The 20,724-nt window shown below is 33.6% G+C and overlaps 2 protein-coding genes across 2 annotated transcripts; both read left to right on the top strand.

Annotated features, from left to right (window-relative positions):
* Positions 1 to 10,216: 10,216 nt before the first annotated feature.
* LOC130641204 (histone deacetylase 8-like) lies at positions 10,217 to 11,800 on the top strand. The gene has a single exon (XM_057447905.1). The coding sequence runs from the start codon at positions 10,331 to 10,333 to the stop codon at positions 11,624 to 11,626; it is 1,296 nt and encodes a 431-aa protein (XP_057303888.1). The 5' UTR covers positions 10,217 to 10,330; the 3' UTR covers positions 11,627 to 11,800.
* A 138-nt stretch (positions 11,801 to 11,938) lies between these two features.
* On the top strand, positions 11,939 to 17,304 carry LOC130641205 (mitochondrial potassium channel-like). Its single transcript, XM_057447906.1, has 4 exons — positions 11,939 to 12,284; positions 14,677 to 14,875; positions 15,459 to 15,620; positions 15,879 to 17,304. Exons 1-4 carry the CDS (start codon positions 12,102 to 12,104, stop codon positions 16,520 to 16,522), a joined length of 1,188 nt encoding a protein of 395 aa, XP_057303889.1. The 5' UTR covers positions 11,939 to 12,101; the 3' UTR covers positions 16,523 to 17,304.
* The last annotated feature ends 3,420 nt before the right edge of the window (positions 17,305 to 20,724 follow it).

Below are 20,724 nucleotides of genomic sequence, written 5' to 3'. Positions count from 1 at the left end.
GTATGGGTGTGGTGACTATTAGGGATTAGGTCTTTGATGATTAATATGGGATGGGTCTTGGATTGATGACTATTAGGGGATTGTTTTTTGACTTGCTGGGGGTTCCTGTGGGTTGCCGTGATGTCACGGCATTGCGCGCACGCAACTGCGCTAGAACATACATTTCCCTATCTCTAGTGGAGCATTTGTGTTGCGCTGAAGGCAAAGTTCTACTAGCTATATTTATAATACATTTTTTAAAGAACATGAAAAAATTTTGCGTCAGCCTCAATTATGTTTATGCACTCTTATAATAGGCTTTTGGTTTACGTCTCTTGTTTACGCCTAATACCAACCTCGCTCCAAGCGCATGTTGTCACTTTTTTACATTGGGACGGCCAGACGAACATCGTATCGCCGTCTCGAAGTCAGAAAATATACAAGATGCCCCGGGGACAAGGTTGGCCTAATACATTGCATACATGATAAGATTTTTTTTTTCTATTTTGTTACACAACTAAGTGTAATTTGAAAGAAACAGATCAGTTGACTTCATTGTTTTTAGATAATCTAAACAGTACACTTAAATTTGTGACTCTTGGGGGCCTTTGTAGCCTAGCACCCTGCCACTCCCCCTTAAAATGACTCAGCCTGGTACAGTTAAACATGTTTTGGTATGAAACTAAACGTTTATCTTCTAGCTCGTCCGCACTTTGTACTTACTGATTAGATTTTCTGAATCTGAAGGTTATTTTAAATGCGGCTTCGTGTGTGAAACTGGTGGATTATACCTAATTTCACTAACTTTGTTGCTGGGAATCTTGATGCTATGTCTTGTACTATAACTACGTAATTTAACGACGGAATCGGAACGAATATAACAACAGCAACTCTGTAAGAAACAGTTTCGGTTGACTTTCCTTGTCCCAATATCGCTCCCATACCACTGATACGTGCAGCCGTTATGATGGAAATTGGCTTGCCGATGTCAAAGTATAGCAAAAGAGTCTTTATCTTGAATGCTAATATGAGCTCTTCAAAACAGTTCTGTTGCTCTTTAGTCCATCTAAAAGGCATGTTATGAAGGTTGTCTCACTTATGTAAAAAATGTGGAATAAACTCTGCGTTAGACTGTATCATAAAGAAAAAACTAACCACCTATGCTTTGCTGTAAGGGGTAGTTATAAATTTCAGGGCCAAGGTGAAAATTATCTGCACTTTAAATCATTTTCTAATACGTAATTTCTTTTATCCCGAAATGACACGTGACAATAAAGTGTTATTTTCTTACTTGCCTTGCGTGGCAACAATCAGTGTGTAACTTGACTTTGTGTGTAGCTAACCTATCAAGCCCTTTAAAGTTTTGTGGGTACTCGGTTAAAATGTTTTGTATGTCCCCGCAGCATTTTCTATCGATTATTAAAATCAGTTAAGCGTATCTAGAATTGAAGTGAACTGCAAGATGCCCAATTAAAGAGCAGCATTGTTAGCAAGTACTTGTTTCTCAGGAGCCAGAAATAATGTGCCCATATGACCAGTATGGTTATTATTATTATTATTATTTACCCAGGATAGCCTCTTCAGTTTCTATAGGAACTGTTATCAATGAGGGTCCTGCGAAGGGGGTCCTACTGCATTTAAAGCTTAATTAGTTTAATCCTATTCTCATGCTGAACCTTGAGCAGAAAGAATCGATTCACAATTTTATAGTCTCTGGCATGACTTGGTCGGGTTTGAACCCAAGACCTCCTGCAGTGAAGGCGAACGCCCTACCACAAGGCCACCAGTGGGTTGTGTGGCCATTGGTGATAGCATATTATGCCACCTCATACACTTATATAGGTAAACTGTTGTGTGGTTTTATCTTCTTGGTAGACTTTTTTATTTTGTCGAGAAGTTTTCATTCCTTAGCCTGTTCCACAGACGCTTAGCCTTATCCCTGTATCTGCAATGAACAAATAAAGAAAATACATGCATTACAATCATCTTAAACTATAGAAAAGTTTGAGATAAGTCCTCCTGCATTAACCTAACAGAAATCACAGTTTTTTCTCGATGCCTATACGTATATGTTAATGTAGCATACTTAAATTATAACGATTTTTTCTGTCCTTTTATGGTGAAAACCGTTTATAAGAAACTAAGTACTAAAAAGCTCTGCAAATTTAAGAAACTTTTACTAATACAGGTAGCTTTTTTACTCAAAAAATAAGATCTTAAGGTTATGCGACCAGGACCTGTTGTCTCTTTTTCCATATCGGATTGTGATTCGAACGTTTTCATCAGGTCTATCAATAATCGCAGCGCCAATGCGAGACACAAGTCGTGGGGAAAAAGCGGAATGTTATGAGCTATAAAAATGTGGAGATTGAGATTTTCATGTGTAAGAGGTTACAATTATTTCAGTTCGGAACAGCAAGGAAGATGTATGGTACTGTGAAGAGAAGGTATCGATGAGAAATAGTCAAGAGAAGAAGTTGACACTAAGGTATTCTTTTGTTGCGACCATGCAAGCATGCTGGACTTTAAAAATGCATGCATTGTTACCATCGACAATTTGTCGTCGTCGTCGATTTGTGTATGCGCGATAAAGATTTTGGCAGTGTTGAAACCGAACCTTTTGATAGTGGAGTTTATGTAGTTTATATCTTACATCCTGTTTGAATTGGCATAGGAATTTGTTCCAAAGTTTAGGTCCTCTACTAGCAAGGTTAGGTCCTTTTTCTCGGCAATTGGATGGCGCGTGGGGCGCGGGTCTGTAGTACTGCAATATCTTTTACGCAGAGATAAAAATTCGGACTGATCAGGAAGCAATATAGTCCTGGCGGTACACAAACTGGTTTGGCATCTTACGTTTTTGTTTCTATTTTTCTGTGGGTGTGTTAGCTAATGAGATCAATGTATGAGCGGTTTGCAGAAAGAGAGGGTGAAGGGACAATTTATCTATTTTGCAAGCAAAAAATGAATATCTAGTTAGGCTTTTCTTATGGCTATAGGTAGCTAGCTATCTAGCTAGCTAACTACTCTAGCTCACACGCCTGTTTCGTAGCGGACAAAAATGTTACAAAAAAATAATTTGATTAACCCTATTAGTTAAAACAGGATATCTCAAGAACGAAATAAGATTTTTATATTCTGTAAAAAGAATAATAATCTTAGACAAAGTTAGCTATAGCTGCAAAGGTAAAGCTTAGGTAAAGCTAGCCGTACCTAACAGCCGTACCTAAGCCGTACCTTAACCGTACGTAACTACACTTTTCTTTTTAAGGTGAGGTAATGTATTTTAATGGAAAAAACTGAGCTAATCGTAGTGGTAAATTTGTTGTGTCACTGAATTTCTGTTTCTCAATCGCCAATGAACCCGCAAAATACGAAAAATGTTAACGAAACATCTTGCCCTTATAGAAACCAAACGGGGGAGAGCGCGGGAAGGTGATTCCCAAATCGACAAATTAAGTACGGCTGGCAATAAAAAGGTGGTTAGTACGAGCGGTGAACTTCAATGCGACTTATCAAGTAAAGTAAAATAAAGGGGATAGGTAAGGAAAAGAGAGGAAAAATATGAAAATTATAAGACAACATATATTTTACGGTTGGGTCCTATCATATAAGAAACAACTTTGAAGGCTAAAATATGTACAATAAAAACGAAATTAAGTTAAGTACGGCTAGCTAAAATAAGGTACGGCTGGACCATATTAAGGTACGGCTAGGTCCTATCGTATAAGAAACATCTTCAAATGCTAAAATTGTTCCATAAAAACGAAATTAGGTTAGGTACGGCTAGCTAAAATAAGGTACGGCTGGAAAATATTAAGGTACGGCTAGGTCCTATCGTATAAGAAACATCTTCAAATGCTAAAATATGTACAATAAAAACGAAATTAAGTTAGGTACGGCTAGCTAAAATAAGGTACCGCTGGAAAATATTAAGGTACGGCTGGGTCCTATCGTATAAGAAACATCTTCAAATGCTACAAATGTTCCATAAAAACGAAATTAGGTTAGGTACGGCTAGCCAAAATAAGGTATGGCTGGAAAATATTAAGGTACGGCTGGGTCCTATCATATAAGAAACAACTTCAAATGCTACAAATGTTCAATAAAAACGAAATTTTCCGTCAATTCCAAAAGATTTATTCAATAGTAATCGAGACTCTAACTTAGCATCTAACATTACTAGCCTTTATTTACTCACATTTTAAGACTTAAGTCCTCTTTAAAGTTCTGGGTTCCGGTTTTCCGCGAGATAAAACATAAACACACAGCTTGGGAGAGTGCTAGTCGCGACAATATTTCTTTGCTATCGGTCTGGTGGTAAAATGAATGAACCATTTGACAACATACCGAAAATACCAGGCGTGATTTTGCATGTTTAAACTAGTATGCCAAGAAGTGTACTTCATCTGAGCATAAAATATTTTTTAGGTGTTGAAAATAGAAAATAGTAGTGTATATTTTGCTCTTGTAATAGAAAAAAAGAGTGTGTGAGGAATTAAGTGACAGTTTTTTTTTGTAAAAACCACCTAGACTTGGATTCTCTTGGTTATTATTTTTCATCTTATTTGTTAATGTGTTAGCGCATTCTCAATTTAATTCTGTCAAAAAATATTTTTTTATGTTTGTTGTTGTTTTTAGAAAAATCAGTAAAATTTTGCCCTTGAGTATAGTTGTTATTTCGTTCTTATTTGTCAATAATTTTTAACCTTATTGTTCTTATAAAAAATTGTTTTTATAAAAAGTGTATATGCTGAATTAAATCGGGACACACAATCAAAATTAAAAATCAAAAACCTTTACTCACACATTGTTTCACGGCTTTATTAGGTTCTTCCTTTTTCTTATCGTTTTCCATCATTAAAATAACGTGCACTCATAAACAACAACGAATATTAAAATTTTTTAAAAGTTCTTTTGTTTTATATAAAAAGTTTACATCTCTTCCATTAACTATAACATCCAACGAATAAAAACGCGTGTGTCCTTCAACTGGCGAAAACGTTAATTCTACTCCATATTCAGACATTCACTGTCTATACCTCAGTTAGACAGAAGATTTACCGCATCACTTTCAAAGTAGCATTTTTTTATTTTCCTGTGCAGAAAACAATGTGGAGCCAACCTAGTAGAGCATATTGCATACAATTTTTTTCTTAACCTCGCCCGCACTTTACTTTCCAGTAAACTCTACTTCTTCTACGTACTTATTGTTTTTCGTTTATATTAATTTTTTTTTAGCATTTGAAGTTGTTTCTTATATAATAAAATCCAGCCTTACCTTAATATGGTCCAGCCGTACCTTATTTTAGCTAGCCGTACCTAACTTAATTTCGTTTTTATTGAACGTTTTTAGCATTTGAAGTTGTTTCTTATATGATAGGTCCCAGCCGTACCTTAATATTGTCCAGCCGTACCTTATTTTGGTTAGCCGTACCTAACTTAATTTTGTTTTTATTGAACATTTGTAGCATTTGAAGTTGTTTCTTATATGATAGGTCCCAGCCGTACCTTAATATGGTCCAGCCGTACCTTATTTTGGCTAGCCATACCTAACACAATTTCGTTTTTATTGAACATTTGTAGCATTTGAAGTTGTTTCTTATATGATAGGACCCAGCCGTACCTTAATATTTTCCAGCTGTACCTTATTTTGGCTAGCCGTACCTAACATAATTTCGTTTTTATTGAACATTTGTAGCATTTAAAGTTGTTTCTTATATGATAGGAAACCAGCCGTACCTTAATATGGTCCAGCCGTACCTTATTTTGGCTAGCCGTACCTTACATAATTTCGTTTTTATTGAACATTTGTAGCATTTGAAGTTGTTTCTTATATGATAGGACCCAGCCGTACCTTAATATTTTCCAGCCGTACCTTATTTTGGCTAGCCGTACCTAACATAATTTCGTTTTTATTGAACATTTGTAGCATTTGAAGTTGTTTCTTATATGATAGGACCCAGCCGTACCTTAATATTTTCCAGCCGTACCTTATTTTGGCTAGCCGTACCTAACATAATTTCGTTTTTATTGAACGTTTTTAGCATTTAAAATTGTTTCTTATATGATAAGACCCAGCCGTACCTTAATATTATCTAGCCGTACCTTATTTTGGCAACCGTATTTAAATTTAGCCAGCTGTAGTCACTTTTAGCGCTAGCTCTAATATTGTCCGCAGCGTAATAATGTTCAATCTTACTTTACTAATGTTTTTCATACATTCAATTTTAAAAATCTCTTTTGTATTTGTATTAAAATCATTTTATAAAAATTATAATACATGTAAGATATATTATTATCGGTATTTCATCATTGAGGATTCCCTGGGGGTTACTGGGGCTCGACGATGGAGTGCTCCATTTTGCTTCATTTTTATCGGCATAGATATTCACCTAAAAGACGAAATAAAAGTTAGACAATTTAACTTTGATATACATTAACTACTAATTTTAAGCTTAAAAGCAAGTGGTCTTACACAGAGCTGCTAATTACGAATTTTCTTAAGTACGGCTAAGGTACGGCTAAGGTGCGGCTGTTAGGTACGGCTAGCTTTACTTAACCAAAGGTAAACACCTATAATACACCTTTATGATAATTCAGGAAAACTAACACTCCATCGCAGCTTATTTCCCGATTGGAGGAGGTAAACATCACACTTTTATAAGAGTTTATTAAGGAGAAAACACATTCTTTAGTGATTATTTTTCTTGCCGCTTTCTATTTTTAATGAAAAGCACACCTAGTTGTATCTTATTAGCGTTTGTTGAAAATTTCAAAGAAATTGATACAAAGGAAGTTAAAGAAGTGGAGAAAACGCGCTTTTGTCTCTAACAAACTTTTATAAAAACTTTTTTACCTCCTTTCTTCTGAATTTGTAAAACGATGGAGAGCTGTAGGAATGCATGTATAATTGAATTATTGTAAAGGTGTATTAGATTTTAGGTGACTAATGGTAGCTTAATTATGCCATATGTAATCTAATTAGGGCCATGACAATCTTTAATGGCTTTTCACACACTCTTATGAAAAAATCGAACACCATGTTGAATTTTCAGAAAGGAAGGCTTATATCAACTAACATATATTTACTCAAAAAAATTGCGCTTTATTCCAAAACCCTTCACATGACGAACAACGTGATATAATCAAGGCTTGCTTCAGTGCCAAATCAGTCGTTTCTCCTGTAAGTGCGAAAGATTTCGTAATTAGGGAAACAAAAAAGATAAAGCCATTGATTCCAAGCATCAATAACATACAGTACTGGAATCAGGACACCTAACATCGTGGATCACATATCATGCGTGTCACGCACGATTCACGATGCTGTCGCGATAGTAAAATTTTTTAGCATTGTGAAATCCATCGTTGGGTTGACCTTCACGATGCATCGTGACTTTCGCGATCCATATCGCGACCATCATGATACATCTTTAAACATTATAAAAATCACGTAATTAATGTCATGAGAGAATAACGCAATTAAATATGAATAATTGTTTTTTGTCTGTTTTAAATCAAAAATATTTTGTCGTAAGCTTTTTGCTTGTTTAGACTCTAACTTATTTAGTTGTTCTACGGGCTCACTCGACCCTAACTTTCACAATAAAAAAAATAATAGAAATATCAACAAACAATCATTTTCTTATCCCATCTTGTGAAAAAAACAGATTATGAATGTTGTAACACCCTCCTTCGTTGTGATTAATATATGTTTAGAATTACGTTACTTGCTGAAATCTTAAATTTCTTAGTCGATATCATTCAGGAAAAATAATTAATATCATTAAATCTTAATCAATGATATTTGAAAAAAATTAAAACATCGTAAAATACACATGTCATAACACCCTCCTCCGTTATGAATATAAATAAAAATTTTAATGTCGCGAAAGACTTTAAATTTTATTTTATTTTTTAAATTTTAGTGAAACTTTTTTGCACTTAAATTTTAATTTTCGTAAGACTGCGCAAAAAAAATTTAAAAGAACGCTTAACTTTTTATTAAAATAAATTTTGTGTTTTATTATTTTAAATGGGAAAATAATAACTTGCTGTATAAATTTCGAAACAGCCTAAGTATAACCTGCTGTATATCTTTCAAAACAATGCAGGTATATTCTGTATAACTTTCGCAACAGCGCAAGAATAATTCTTGCTGTATAACTTTCAAAGCAACACGAAAAAAAATTGCATATCTTTATCTTTTCACCTTGAGTACTAGTTACATTATTTTAGTGAGACAAATTATTATTATTTTTCCTTCGCAGCTTAAAAATATGAACTGCATGCATTATGCAAAAATACATAGAAAACGGTTGTCCTTACACCCTCCTCCATTGTTATTTTTTTATTATTATTTTTTTGTTGTTGTTCCGACCATACATTCTTATTTTTCCATGAACTTTCATTAAATCAGACATTCGCTAATTTAACATTCGCTAATACAAGCAAAACATACATAGAAAAAAATATGCTTGTCGCAACACCCTCTTTCGTTGTTATTTTTTTATTTTCTTGTTGTTCCGCCACTTGTTAGAGAATGGCCATCGGGCAGGTAATAACGTTAATCTATGTAATAAAACGATGTAAATCTCCCTTTCCGAAAATTTGTGGGATGTGGCATGGGTGACTGAGGTCCATTATTTAGAGCAAAAAAGATTGAAACAGAAGGTTTAAGCCATAAGTTGCCAGTGCGAGATGAAAATGAGACAATAATTAGTCAAAATCTGCTGCAAAGTAAAGAGATATGATTGGCATAAAAATTGTAGTGTGGAACACAATGATTTCAACGTATTTACAACAACAGTAGGTTTTGTTGCCTAGTTAAACTACAGGTTCGTACTTTATTACCTGAACAAATATTTAATTTTTGTATTATTTAAGAGAGTAAGATGTGACCACGCTGACATTGTGCTCATTGGTTGATTGTAATTTGGTATTTGCTATAAGAAGAATTTGAATTTTAGGGATTTGCTTTGAAATTTGTTTGCATTTAACCTTTTGCTTGAGAGAAACTAAATTTGGTATCCATGAAAAAAGCTTTAGTTACCTAGTCTAACAAATTGGGATTTCAACAAAAAAGTTGTACCACTGCACGGAACAGATTTATCCTAAGTTTAGTGTTTTTATGCCCTTTACGCATCATGATTCTATGACTTTTTTTTAAAAAATTGCAGATTTTTATGTTAAAAATAATACTAAACCTATTTCAATGCTTTAAAAAAATATATATATATAATCTAATAAACCAATTAGTTGAAACGCCAATAATGGAGAAAATATGTATCCAACATTGTCTTCCACTTTGTCAAAGTTAACTCAACATCTTTTTGAAAAAACAAAGTCCCCAAAACAACTGATTTTTATTGGGGGTCCTTGTTGACTATAGTTTGTTAGTTATCCTAGTACTGTTAAAAAGACAAGAAAATGTAGTTTTTGAAACTGTTTTTACTTTCAAAGTGCACGGTTAAGGTGTTGATTGGTACCACAATGTTACTTGTCTTTCTTTTTCATGCTCCCCTCCTGTTTTATTAAAGTGATAGCTTGAAAAGTGCAATGAAAAAAGGTGAATATAAATAACTTTCTGAAGAAACTTAATACTCTTGTTTATGAGTGAAAGAGCTGGTGTAGCTCATAGTGGACATTGATGTTGCAGTTTGCAGTGTCCATTTTAAAAAAGCGCTGCCTAAAAAAAGGGTTCTAAAATTCACGACCATATGCCAACTGCTGTTGTGTTTGCCGCAAAAATAACACACTCCTCCGTAATGATAGTTCTAATTAATACTGCAAAATACTGTATTGACTGTCTAGGAAACTATTTATAATAAAGATTTACAAAAATTGATTTTGTAAGTTTTTTATTATACTTCCATTGCAAATGACTATTAATTTTACAAAAAGACTAAATAATTGTGAAGTCTTTGCGCATGAAAAGCTTATGCATTAAGTATTATTTTAAACATATTTATTACAAATATTATTACAAAAATATTATGAAGGTTTTTTCTGCTCTCTTGTTAACAATTCCAAATATTTTATGTCAATGTATCATCGCTTTTTACTTAGCATTCTATAGTGTCTCAGTTAATTTTCTTCCACTGATTAAAGGCAATCTACCACTTCCTTATGTTGTTTTCAAGACAAGCATTTTTTAGATGATATATAGTTCTTTTTGCAAGTATTTCCTTATTTTTCAAGGGCTTTTATGTAAGAGACGGAAAATAAAGACAAAATTGAATTGCACGAATTTCTTATATTTTAGGTAAATTATGTAATAAATAGTAAATTTCATAAATAAAAAAACAAATACGTAGTTGACAAAAACTCGTAATATTTAACATTTTACGGAACAATGAGCAAGAAAAAGGTAGCCTACATTACTTCACCGAGTTATGTTGCACTGTGCAATCAACATCCAAAGACTAAAAACAGAGCTGTGGTGGTGGATTCGCTAATTAAAGCATACAATTTACTTAATGAAGTCTTTGTTGTGGCACCTACACCTGTCTTACGGGAGGATTTAATGCTATTCCACTCAGAAGACTACGTTAACTGTCTTGAAAAAATTCAAAACATTTTAGAATGTGAAATGATTGATCACAATAAAAATGAAGATTCCTGTGAAGAAACCTTTGATCTAGATGAGTTGGAGGAAGAATTTCAAATAAGTGACTATGGATTTGGCTATGACTGCCCTGTTTTTAAAAAAATGTTTGATTATGCAAAGATGGTGGTGGGAGCTACTGTTACAGCTGCTGATATATTAATTAATGGTGAGGCAGACGTTACTATTAACTTACATGGTGGTTGGCATCATGCACATGTTGATGAAGCAGCTGGCTTTTGTTATGTAAATGATATAGTTATTGGTGTATTAAAATTAACAAGTAGGTTTAAAAGAGTTTTGTACATTGATCTGGATGTTCATCATGGTGACGGAGTTGAGGAAGCTTTTCGATACTCTAAAAACGTGTTAACGTTTTCTTTACATAAACATTCAAATGGCTACTTTCCAGGGACAGGTGCCAAACAAGACGTAGGAAAAGGCAGTGGTAAATATTTTTCTGTAAATGTTCCATTAAAAGATGGTATTGATGACATTATGTATTACTTTGTTTTTCATAAGCTCTTTAACCAAGTTGTTTTGTCTTTCGAGCCTGATGTTTTTGTTGTGCAGTGTGGTGCAGACTCATTGTCCCTCGATCCTCTTGGTGGTTTTAATTTGACAAGCCAATGTATTATTGACTGCGTGAAAGATATCTGTGCATGCAATAAACCTGTCATGATATTAGGAGGTGGTGGATATAATCTTGCAAACACTTCAAGATGCTGGACTCAACTTACTGCAATGGTTGTTGGGAAAGAAATATCTGGGGATATACCTGATCATGATTACATGGAACATTATGGTCCTGATTTTAGTGTTTATGTTGCTAGTAGTAACAGAAAGAATGAAAACACTGATGCCTATATTGAAGACTTATTGGAGCATGTAACTACAAATATCGTAAAAATGAAAATAAAAAAGGAAAACAGTAGTAAAACAATTGATAACAAAGAAAATGTCACATTAAAAAATGAAACTGAGAAGGACTTTGTTACTGACAAACTGGTAAAAAAGCAGACCTTGATGGAAAAGAATTGTTAACATGCTTTAAAACGTGAATTTTTGAATGGTTCGAAGTGCATAGTCTTTTTGATCACGCGACTGAATTGAAAAAAATTTAAGATACCTACAAATATTTTAGATCTAGTTTTGTTCATTACGAAAAAGTGTTATTTTTAAACTGATGTACTTGTAATACTTTTTATGTCAAATTTAGTCATTGTTTTTAGTATTTGCTCTCATTAAAACAAAATTTATAGAAAACTATCATTTTCAAGAATATTTTTGATCTAAAACGATTTTCAACATGTTTTACCTATAATTTCTCCCTGCAAGCTTCTTTTAAAAAATGTGTTATGTTAGACTATTATTATTAAATGTTTTTGTCTCTGCAATGCTTGATGAATTTATTCTTTATAAAAAGGAAAACAAAAAAGCAAGTATAAAGTACAGAGTTTAATGTGAAAAATACGTTTATTTTATTTCACAGAGTACATTTTGTCAAAACGTTTGTTCAATGTTTTCAAAAATACAAAAACATTCACAAAACTTAATCAAATCTGGAAAAGAAAATTCAGCTGCTGTTTTACGCATTGGAAAAGAGAAGGCAAGACACGTACAAAAAGCCTTATCTGTTCCTGTAAAGACACGTGTGAAGGATTCAGTGAAATTCATTGATGAATCAATTGGAGTCACCCAGGTTTGTACTTTATTTTTATCTATTTATTCCTGGGAGAATTGTTTTTCAAGAAAAATACTCAAAAGTTTAGCCGTGGATCATGGAAACTCAAGAAGTTATGAAGAAGTCAATAATTTGGTTTGATCTGAAGAAAGTCCTGGAAACAACGTTTGAAAAGGAGAAAAAATCATGTTTTTTTACATTAAGGGTTTTTTTATGTTTTTATGACTTTAAAAACACCCTTTAATGTAAAAAAACATGACTTTTTCCTCTTTATTCCAAATGTTGTTTCTAGGACCTTTTTTTTGAGTTTCCATGGTGATTTGTAAATGCAAATGGCACAGCAAACTTTTGCTGAGTTTTGATAATTGTGTATATTTTTGTTCCTTATTAAAGCTTGCCTCAAAACAACTTAATTTCAAAACACTTGTGTAACATTAGTATTTGAGGAAATATATTTTCCTTTGCCTGATTTATATTGATACAAACAGGACTTACATTAACATGCTACATGCGTGTTGATTCAGCATATCCACCGTCTTGAATAAGAACTTTTGCATAAATGGACAAACACAACAACGTATCTTGACATTAATGGTTGACAAAATAGTGAAGCTTTGATTAGCATTTTTACGTAATATCAACTAAGCTAGTGAAATTTACGGTTTTGATTATTTTTAACTTTAAAACTTGATAAATTCTAATATTTCAGAGTCACAGTAGTGAGCACACAATCTGGTTCAACTATTCAATTTAATGTCTTAGTATACCAACAGTTAAAAACAAGACTTATCACAAGTCGCAAAAAGTTTTCGATCGTAATAATGTCACTCCAAATTTCCAAATGCTGAGATGAGTTGAAAACTTACACATACACTATGGTTGTTTTATTGTAGCAAAATTCAGGTCAAAATACTGGATCAGAGTTACGGATCAGGGTTCCGGATCAGGGTTACGGATCAGAGTTCCGGATCAGGGTTACGGCTCAGGGTTACGAATCAGGGTTACGGATCAGGGTTACGGTTTTTTTCAAGCGTTACACAAGGATTTTTTGTTTAGGTTAAGGTTTTTGTATTCAGGTTCAGCAATGTTTTTTATTATCTATTTTTTTTTTATCTGGTAACTCTTTTTTTCTATTGTGCTCGATCTTAAAGTCTATCAGATATCGTTTTTAAAAAGTCATGACTGGTTACAATACGGGAATAGTATTCAGTCGTTTCTTCTAATAGCATGTGGCATATAAAGATGGACATCAAAGTTTATTTTAGTGCAGATTGGTCAATGATTGTAAACAAGGCAAAAACGATCAACGATTTATGCGGATAAAAATCAACAAATTCGCTGACTGTTTTATTTGTGACTAAAGCTTGTTTTCCACCTAGCGCTATTGAGGGGTAACTAGCGATAAAAAATGAGCGGTAACCTTTTCTTCAGTGAAAACTGAAAAAAAAGTTACTGCTTGCTAGCGGTAACTTTTTCACGAGCGATAAGTAGCGCTAAATTTTAAAATTTTGTCATATTTACCGCTAATAAATGTAATGGAAAGAGAAGTAACGTTTTATTGTAATAAAGTGTTTTTTGAATGTAATAACTTTTTTTGTGAAAAAATGGCTAAAAAATAAGAAGACAAGCTCTCACTATTCAAGAAAACGAAGAGTTATCTGAAGCTGTTCGAAAATATCCGTGTCTGCACGACAAATCTAAGAAGGAGTATAAAGATTGAGCAGTTGTTAAGAATGCTTGGAATGAAGTTGTATATCAGCTAGAATTTGTATGCAACGGTATGTTAATGACAAACCCAAAAAACGATATTTTCTCTTACTTTTTCTCTTCATCAAAAATAAAAAAATATCCAGGTAAATCTTCTCCACTGAATCCATGCTTTCAACGGAAGCTTTAAAAAATTAAAGTTAACAAATAATAAACATAAAGATTAACAATAATTACTGTTAGCTATAATTATGCGGAAACATAACAAGTTACCGCTAGTTACCGCTCAAAAAAGGTTACCGCTCGTTAGCGCTAGTTACCGCTCGTTAGCGTTAGGTGGAAACCAAGCTTAATTGGACGACTTACCAGGTCTAAACAAAACGCTTAATTAAGAAAATAAAAAAAAACTTAAAATAAAAAAAACAGTAAACATGAATATAAAGAACGATGAACTTTAATAACAAGAAAATTAAATTTGGACCCGATCTTGGCTTCCCGCCCTTTCCCATACGCGCACGCAAACTGATTTCGAAAAGCTTTTTAAATTTGAAAAAGATGTTAAAGGCGTTTTAATTTTTAAAAAGCGAAATATATTTTTTATCGTGAAATTAAAACCCGCAAATTACTTTTGGAGGCCAATAATTTCTTTTATAAACAATTTCTGCTACAAAAGGTGGTTTTAATACGATATTGTAATGTTCAGGTAATCGAGGCACAAGAAAATGTGTCGCACGAAGAAAGATGTTTCTTAAACGCGCGTGAGCATGTTCAGAATATAAAAGCAGTGTTGGATGAAAGGCAAGACGTGTTAAATGAAACACGAAAGCAATTGGATAGGTGTGATCGATCTGATCCACAATATTTGACATATGTGGGTGAAGAACATACATTATTGTTAGAAGGTAAGATCTCATTGTCTCAGTGTGCAGCGTTTTGGACTTGAAATGGCGTTTACGATGGCAGAAAATCTCATTGTCTCTGGCACCAAAAACTACCGCTTAAGAGCCTTGGGGTCTAATAAAAAAATAGAATTTTTCACCTGGCGCATATGATGGCAGAAACGAATATTTGGATTTAATTTTCGGAAGTTATGTCAAGGAATTTATCTCATACTTTTGTCCGTATTTCTGGAAATGTTACAAAATAAGGACTTTAAACGGAGTACCGAAAAACTACAGTTTTTATCCTTTTAAACCTATTCACGATTTTTGACAGTATAACTTGGCGTTTATTCCGAAGTGAGCGTTTTTTTGTCATTTACGTTAAAATATAGGACCAGCCGTGTATCATCAAAAGAATAAATAAAATAAAATTGCTAGAGGCATGTAGTGTCTATATCTTGAGGATTAAAGCGAAAGATACCTCGAAATATGGAACAAATATTTTATAAGCGTATACGAAGCGAAGCAAGTGTGTAAAAGGCATTGGTTTTTTTTTCTGCCAACTGATCTAGCAATATTTATTTAATGTAATTGAACTTTTTAGTGCGCAACTTGCAACGTGAACACAATTCTGCTGAGGACGTTGAGCGAGAAAGATTTTCAGCGTATTCGGCTGCCGTCAGGTTGTCTCATGAAAAAGAAAGATCACGGGTTGAGCGCACAAAGTACTGGTCTATTATCGGCTCTATCACTGGAACTGTGTTTGGTGTGTTTGATTTTCCGGATTTTTTGTTTGTTCATTGTATTTTTGTTCTGTGTTTAAAATTAAAAGAAAACATACATATTATAATCATGATGATATCGGATTACTCTGAAAACCTTTATTTTTTTACAGGCAACTTATGTGATCTACAACCTTTATCTTTTCTGGACACTTGCGAAATCTGAAGTTGCGCTTGTTTTTCTGCTTGTTTGTTTGTTTGTTTGTTTGATTACCTTAATTTTTTTGTGCAATTTTTTTCAGGACTTATGTTTTCCTCACTACTTACGCAGTATCGTCTAAGTATGATGAGAGAGATGACGTCATCTTCTATATCGCAAGCTACTGCGCATGTACAAGATGATTTACACGAACAAAAAGTATTTCTTAGCGAACAAGTACAAGTCTTAAAGCACATGTTTCTGAATAATAACAGCACTGGTGAAAATGAAGAAGAAGAAGCCGGAACTTTAACTCGCTTACTACCTGAGACGTTGCTTAGACAACTAATAAAAGATGTTGGGTTTTTGAGCAAAAGCATAGCTCCTGTAGCGATGGAATATTCGGAAAACATTTCCTCCATCAATAAGAGTCTACTGTCACTTTGTGATGATGTTCAACAAGTTGTATTAACAATAAAAAAACAAAAAGAAACTACAAATGCTGATGTAGACAGGAAAGTCACTGTTTTAGAAGAAAATAAAAATCAATCAATCAATTCACAAAACTTATCACGCCGCAACAACAACGTGGCAACACTACACGATAACCAATTTCCAACTTCCTCGTTAACTTCATTAAACGACCAGCATTTAATACTTGACTATGTAAATATTACCAATTTAAATTTGATTGTAGGTATACTAACACTTGCTTGTATTGCGTGGAGCACTGTTGGTAAAAGTTGATTAAAATTTAAAATAGGATAACAAAGTAAATTAAAACCTGTCAATGAATATCTTGAACCTCTGTTCATATAAGCCAGTTTAAATCCCTTCATTTAGACTTGCATGTTGCTTCAAAGAGGAAAGTAATTCCTGCAAATATTAAAACATAGTGAAAACCGGGTGTTAGCCCTTGTGTAACTGGAGGGGGGGAGGGAAGGGCACAAAGTGCTCTTTTTGACTGGGCATAACTTTTGTTCGCCATGTGATTGAGTGCTTAAATTTTGTGACTTTTCTTAACTTTTACTATGGCTGTTATACTTTGCGGGGGTGGACTGATTGGATTGTTGGGAACAGGGTATTTTTGGTGAATTTTGAAAAGTGGTTGTTGCAAAATGTACTTGTTATGTAAATATTTATGACATGTATATTGGTCACCAGATGGTTCTCAAGGGGTTGCTAAGCACGAATATATCGTCACCAGGAATCAAATCAAATCAAAGTTTCAAGAAATATGTTATTCAGCGGAATGACGTCATTGCTGACCCTTATGACGTCATTATATTGTTGTCCAACCTTAAACATCTGTAAATGCAATAACTTACTTCACGAAAAATTTTTCTTAAAATCAAATCATTTTGTGGTCCACAGTGCACAAATATACTAATAATTAAAGGTTGTAGCATCAGAAGCACGTGAGAACTTAAATGTCATTAAATTAATTGTTTTAGGTAGAATGAGTTTGTATTAAAACTTTCGACAGCTGTGCCAAGTTTCATCACTGTAAGTAGTTTAGAATTAAACGAGCCTTTTTTAGAAGGGGTACACAAGCCAAAAAACACAGATACACGTGTTTTTAATAAGAAATATGTGTATAAGAACATGTAAGACTTAAAATACTAAGAAGTTCTATTTTTTAGTGTAAATACTTTTTATTGTGAAAAGATATTTTGACAAGCCGGGGAAAAACGCCCTGGGAACGAGGCTGCAAAAATGCAACTTCCGCATGTACTACGCAGGTTTTCCCAAGCAATTCGGAAATTACGGAATAATCCACTTCATAGTTTACGAACAATCGTCAATATATTTTGGTGGTTGCAAATACAATGGAGTAGTGTCGCTAAACATTTAAAATTTTTACACAAACATAGAATAGTAGTCGGTGGCCCGTGAAAAAATCTACGGGTTCGTCTGTTCTTTGTAACTGTTGTGTCACAGTCAGTTCCAAAATTTGATTGCCAGTGTCGTGGAAATTTTTAAAAATAACAAAACTGCAAGAACGTGACAGCATAAGCCACTTGCACCAACTGGACAACTGCATTGAGCTTTTTGAGGGTACCCATTTTCAAAAACAAGCACTGCTGGCCTTGCTTCAGTACCATATGACTTTTTTACCATTGCTTTAACATATGAACACGAACTATCAACTAAAGTGTTAACTATCTTTCTACTCTGTAACATTCTAATAGCCTTTTCTTGTTGGCCTAAACTACCATATGTTTTCATTTTGCAGTAGTTCTTAAATATATCTTCATTTTTTTCCCTACAAGTGAATTCAGACGAACTTGACCGCGCCGTATGAATTTGGCTAATTGCGTGCGTCTCACTTCTTGCGGTATCTTTTTGCGCGACAGACAGACAGACGTATAGGAGTATTTTAATATAGATTTAATACAGGTTAATATAGATACGGGGATACGGGTATTTTAATATAGACTAGTCGTCAACCCGGGAAAAAATCCACAGGGTAGCTGGGTAAATCTGTAAAATATTATGATTAAAATGAGCACTCGATACACAACGTTACCTAAAGTAAAATTAAGCACTCTTTAAGATGGAAGGATGGATTTCAATCAATTCCCCCAGGTCGATTTTGTTTTTTTACATAGAGCGGAGCCTGAAAAAGGCCTAGTTCCTGGTTCCCATGGCGAATTGATTGGCTATTAGATATTGCATAATTAATCGGGTGATTTTTACGTGAGCCGTAGATTAAAAGATGATGTGCTTATAAAACGACGATTTAAAATAAACAAGAAGCCCTGGGGGCTCTAAGAATTTCCGCGCGCTACCAAAATATTTGATGAAAACCTGCTAATTCGTTGTGTTATTGTGCCAAACATTCGAAGGGGTTTGGTGCATGAACCTCTGAAGATAAAGCCCATCAGTGACATTTATCTTACAAAAAACGCAAACAAAACGAAACGTGTCATAATAAACTCACATTTTAAAAGAAATTGCTAACAAAAAATACAGCCTATCATTCATGGTTGAAATTCTTGCGATTGAGACGTTTATGGTCTTAAACGGCATTAGTTGACAAAAAATCAAAATTTTGATGTAACTATCATTTTCAGCATACTTTTTTTATTAACTGTGTCAATTTTTGTCGAAAATAAAGCAGTTTTAATTTTTGGATAAATTTTGGCCTGAAATGACATTTAGGTGACAAAAAATCAAACTTTTGTACCATCATCATTTTCAGCATACTTTATTTGTTAACCGTGCCAGATTTAGCCGAAAATGAAGTGGTTTTAATTTTTGGACCAATTTTGGTCTAAAATGGCATTTAGGTGACAAAAATCAAAATTTTGATGTCACCATTATATGTTCAGCATACTTTTTTGTTAACTTTGCCTATTTTTGTTGAAAATGAAGTAGTTTTAATTTTTGGACCAATTTTGGCCTAAAATGGCATTTAGGTGACAAAAATCAAAATTTTGATCAACCTCGTCCCCAGGGCATCTTGTATCTTTTCTGACCCTGGGACGGCGATACGAACATGGCCCTGGAGGAGGCCTCGTCACGTGACCCTCCAATACACAGTATTTTTGTGTGTAATATTTAATGAGATTTGTCTCAATGTACCAAAGTTTTATATATAACCTTGCAGAGCTAAGCGAGATCGGCCTTTTACGTCACAGATGCGTGCGGCGAGTTTGTTTTGATTCCTCTCATCGCAACACACAAACTTCTCGCATATTGCCCTTGATTGTTTTGTGTAAATGTATAAATATACAATAATGTTATTTAGGCTGCTGTTTACTTGAAGAAATTCAAGCAATTTAGTTATGTGTATTTCACTGAATTGGTTGACTAGCAAGCACTGGGTTGCAAAACTTGTAGCTAGGGGAAACTTGGAAATTAGTAAATGATTTGCCCATCTGAACATAGCACTTCGTTGGTTCTCTAAGGTGCAGATATGGCTACATAATTTTCAAATGTTCGTATCATTCTAGGTGCCCGACTGAAAGTAGCTAGGCAGAAATTTAACCTCATATTAACATTTACATTTTTTATTCATTTTGGCTGAACTTTAGAATTCTCATTTACCGTGAGTTCATATCTGTGTCTGCATTACTGCTTTTATATGATGACAAAGATTTTGCTGTATTTAAACAATACTTAGCTGAAACTGAATTCAACTATGGTGGACTCACTGCTTGCAGTTATATTGGGTGAAAAAGGCTTCAGAAGAGTATTTACTTTAGAAGTATTTTTTTCTTTTACATTTGTGGCCTTAACATTTCCAAAAAGCCACCCATTACTGATAAATTCTGCTTTTTCTTTTCTTAATGACATGTTTTAAAACGCCTTGCAGCTTTTTTATTTTTTACTCAGCAAGCTCACATTTATTTTGTATATACACTTAATTTGCATCTAATTTATACAAAAACAAGGTTTTTTTCTGTTTAAAACATAAATAATTCAAAAATTTTATCAAAAGCATTATGCTGGTTTGAAAATCGAGAACGACAAGTCTGCGTGTGATCTGTTTTCTCGATTTAATGTATCACTGCCTTAATAGTTTAGAAAGAATTGATATACGACTTTACGAACAGCAAAGTATTGCTACCTTGAGAAAAAAATGTTTTGGGAATAATTTTTTGAGGAAATTATTTTGGGGATTTTGGACCAAAATTAGTTTCATAAATTCGCACTTTTTAGAGCTCATCAAAATTCTGCTGCTGTTCAAAAATCGATTTTTATTGATATATACATCTATTTATTGTTATCATTCTGCTTGGAAAATATTTAAAATGCCAAACTAGCTAACCGTGAAGATTAATTCAGTATTCTCATAAGAGCATCCTATCACAAAAAGATGTCAGCAAAGAGACATTCCTTGCAACTAAATTTTTTGTTTACTAGCATAATTTTAGGTTGAATCTTATCTGACATTTCTGAGGTTAGAATAGCTTTTAAAATTTTCTGAATCTGTATCTTGG

The sequence above is a fragment of the Hydractinia symbiolongicarpus genome, chromosome 4, assembly GCF_029227915.1.
Source record: "Hydractinia symbiolongicarpus strain clone_291-10 chromosome 4, HSymV2.1, whole genome shotgun sequence".
Lineage (NCBI taxonomy): Eukaryota > Metazoa > Cnidaria > Hydrozoa > Anthoathecata > Hydractiniidae > Hydractinia > Hydractinia symbiolongicarpus.
Note: the sequence above shows the minus strand (reverse complement) of the source record. Positions and strands in the feature narration are given on the sequence as shown.

What these genes read in the sequence shown, in the direction of transcription:
- LOC130641204 (XM_057447905.1), top strand. Translation starts at nt 10,331, where the DNA reads ATGAGCAAGAAAAAGGTAGCCTACATTACTTCACCGAGTTATGTTGCA.
- LOC130641205 (XM_057447906.1), top strand. Translation starts at nt 12,102, where the DNA reads ATGTTTTCAAAAATACAAAAACATTCACAAAACTTAATCAAATCTGGA. An exon ending in AATCAATTGGAGTCACCCAG is followed by an intron (nt 12,285 to 14,676) that starts GTTTGTACTTTA and finishes TGTAATGTTCAG; the next exon opens with GTAATCGAGGCACAAGAAAA. An exon ending in TATCACTGGAACTGTGTTTG is followed by an intron (nt 15,621 to 15,878) that starts GTGTGTTTGATT and finishes AATTTTTTTCAG; the next exon opens with GACTTATGTTTTCCTCACTA.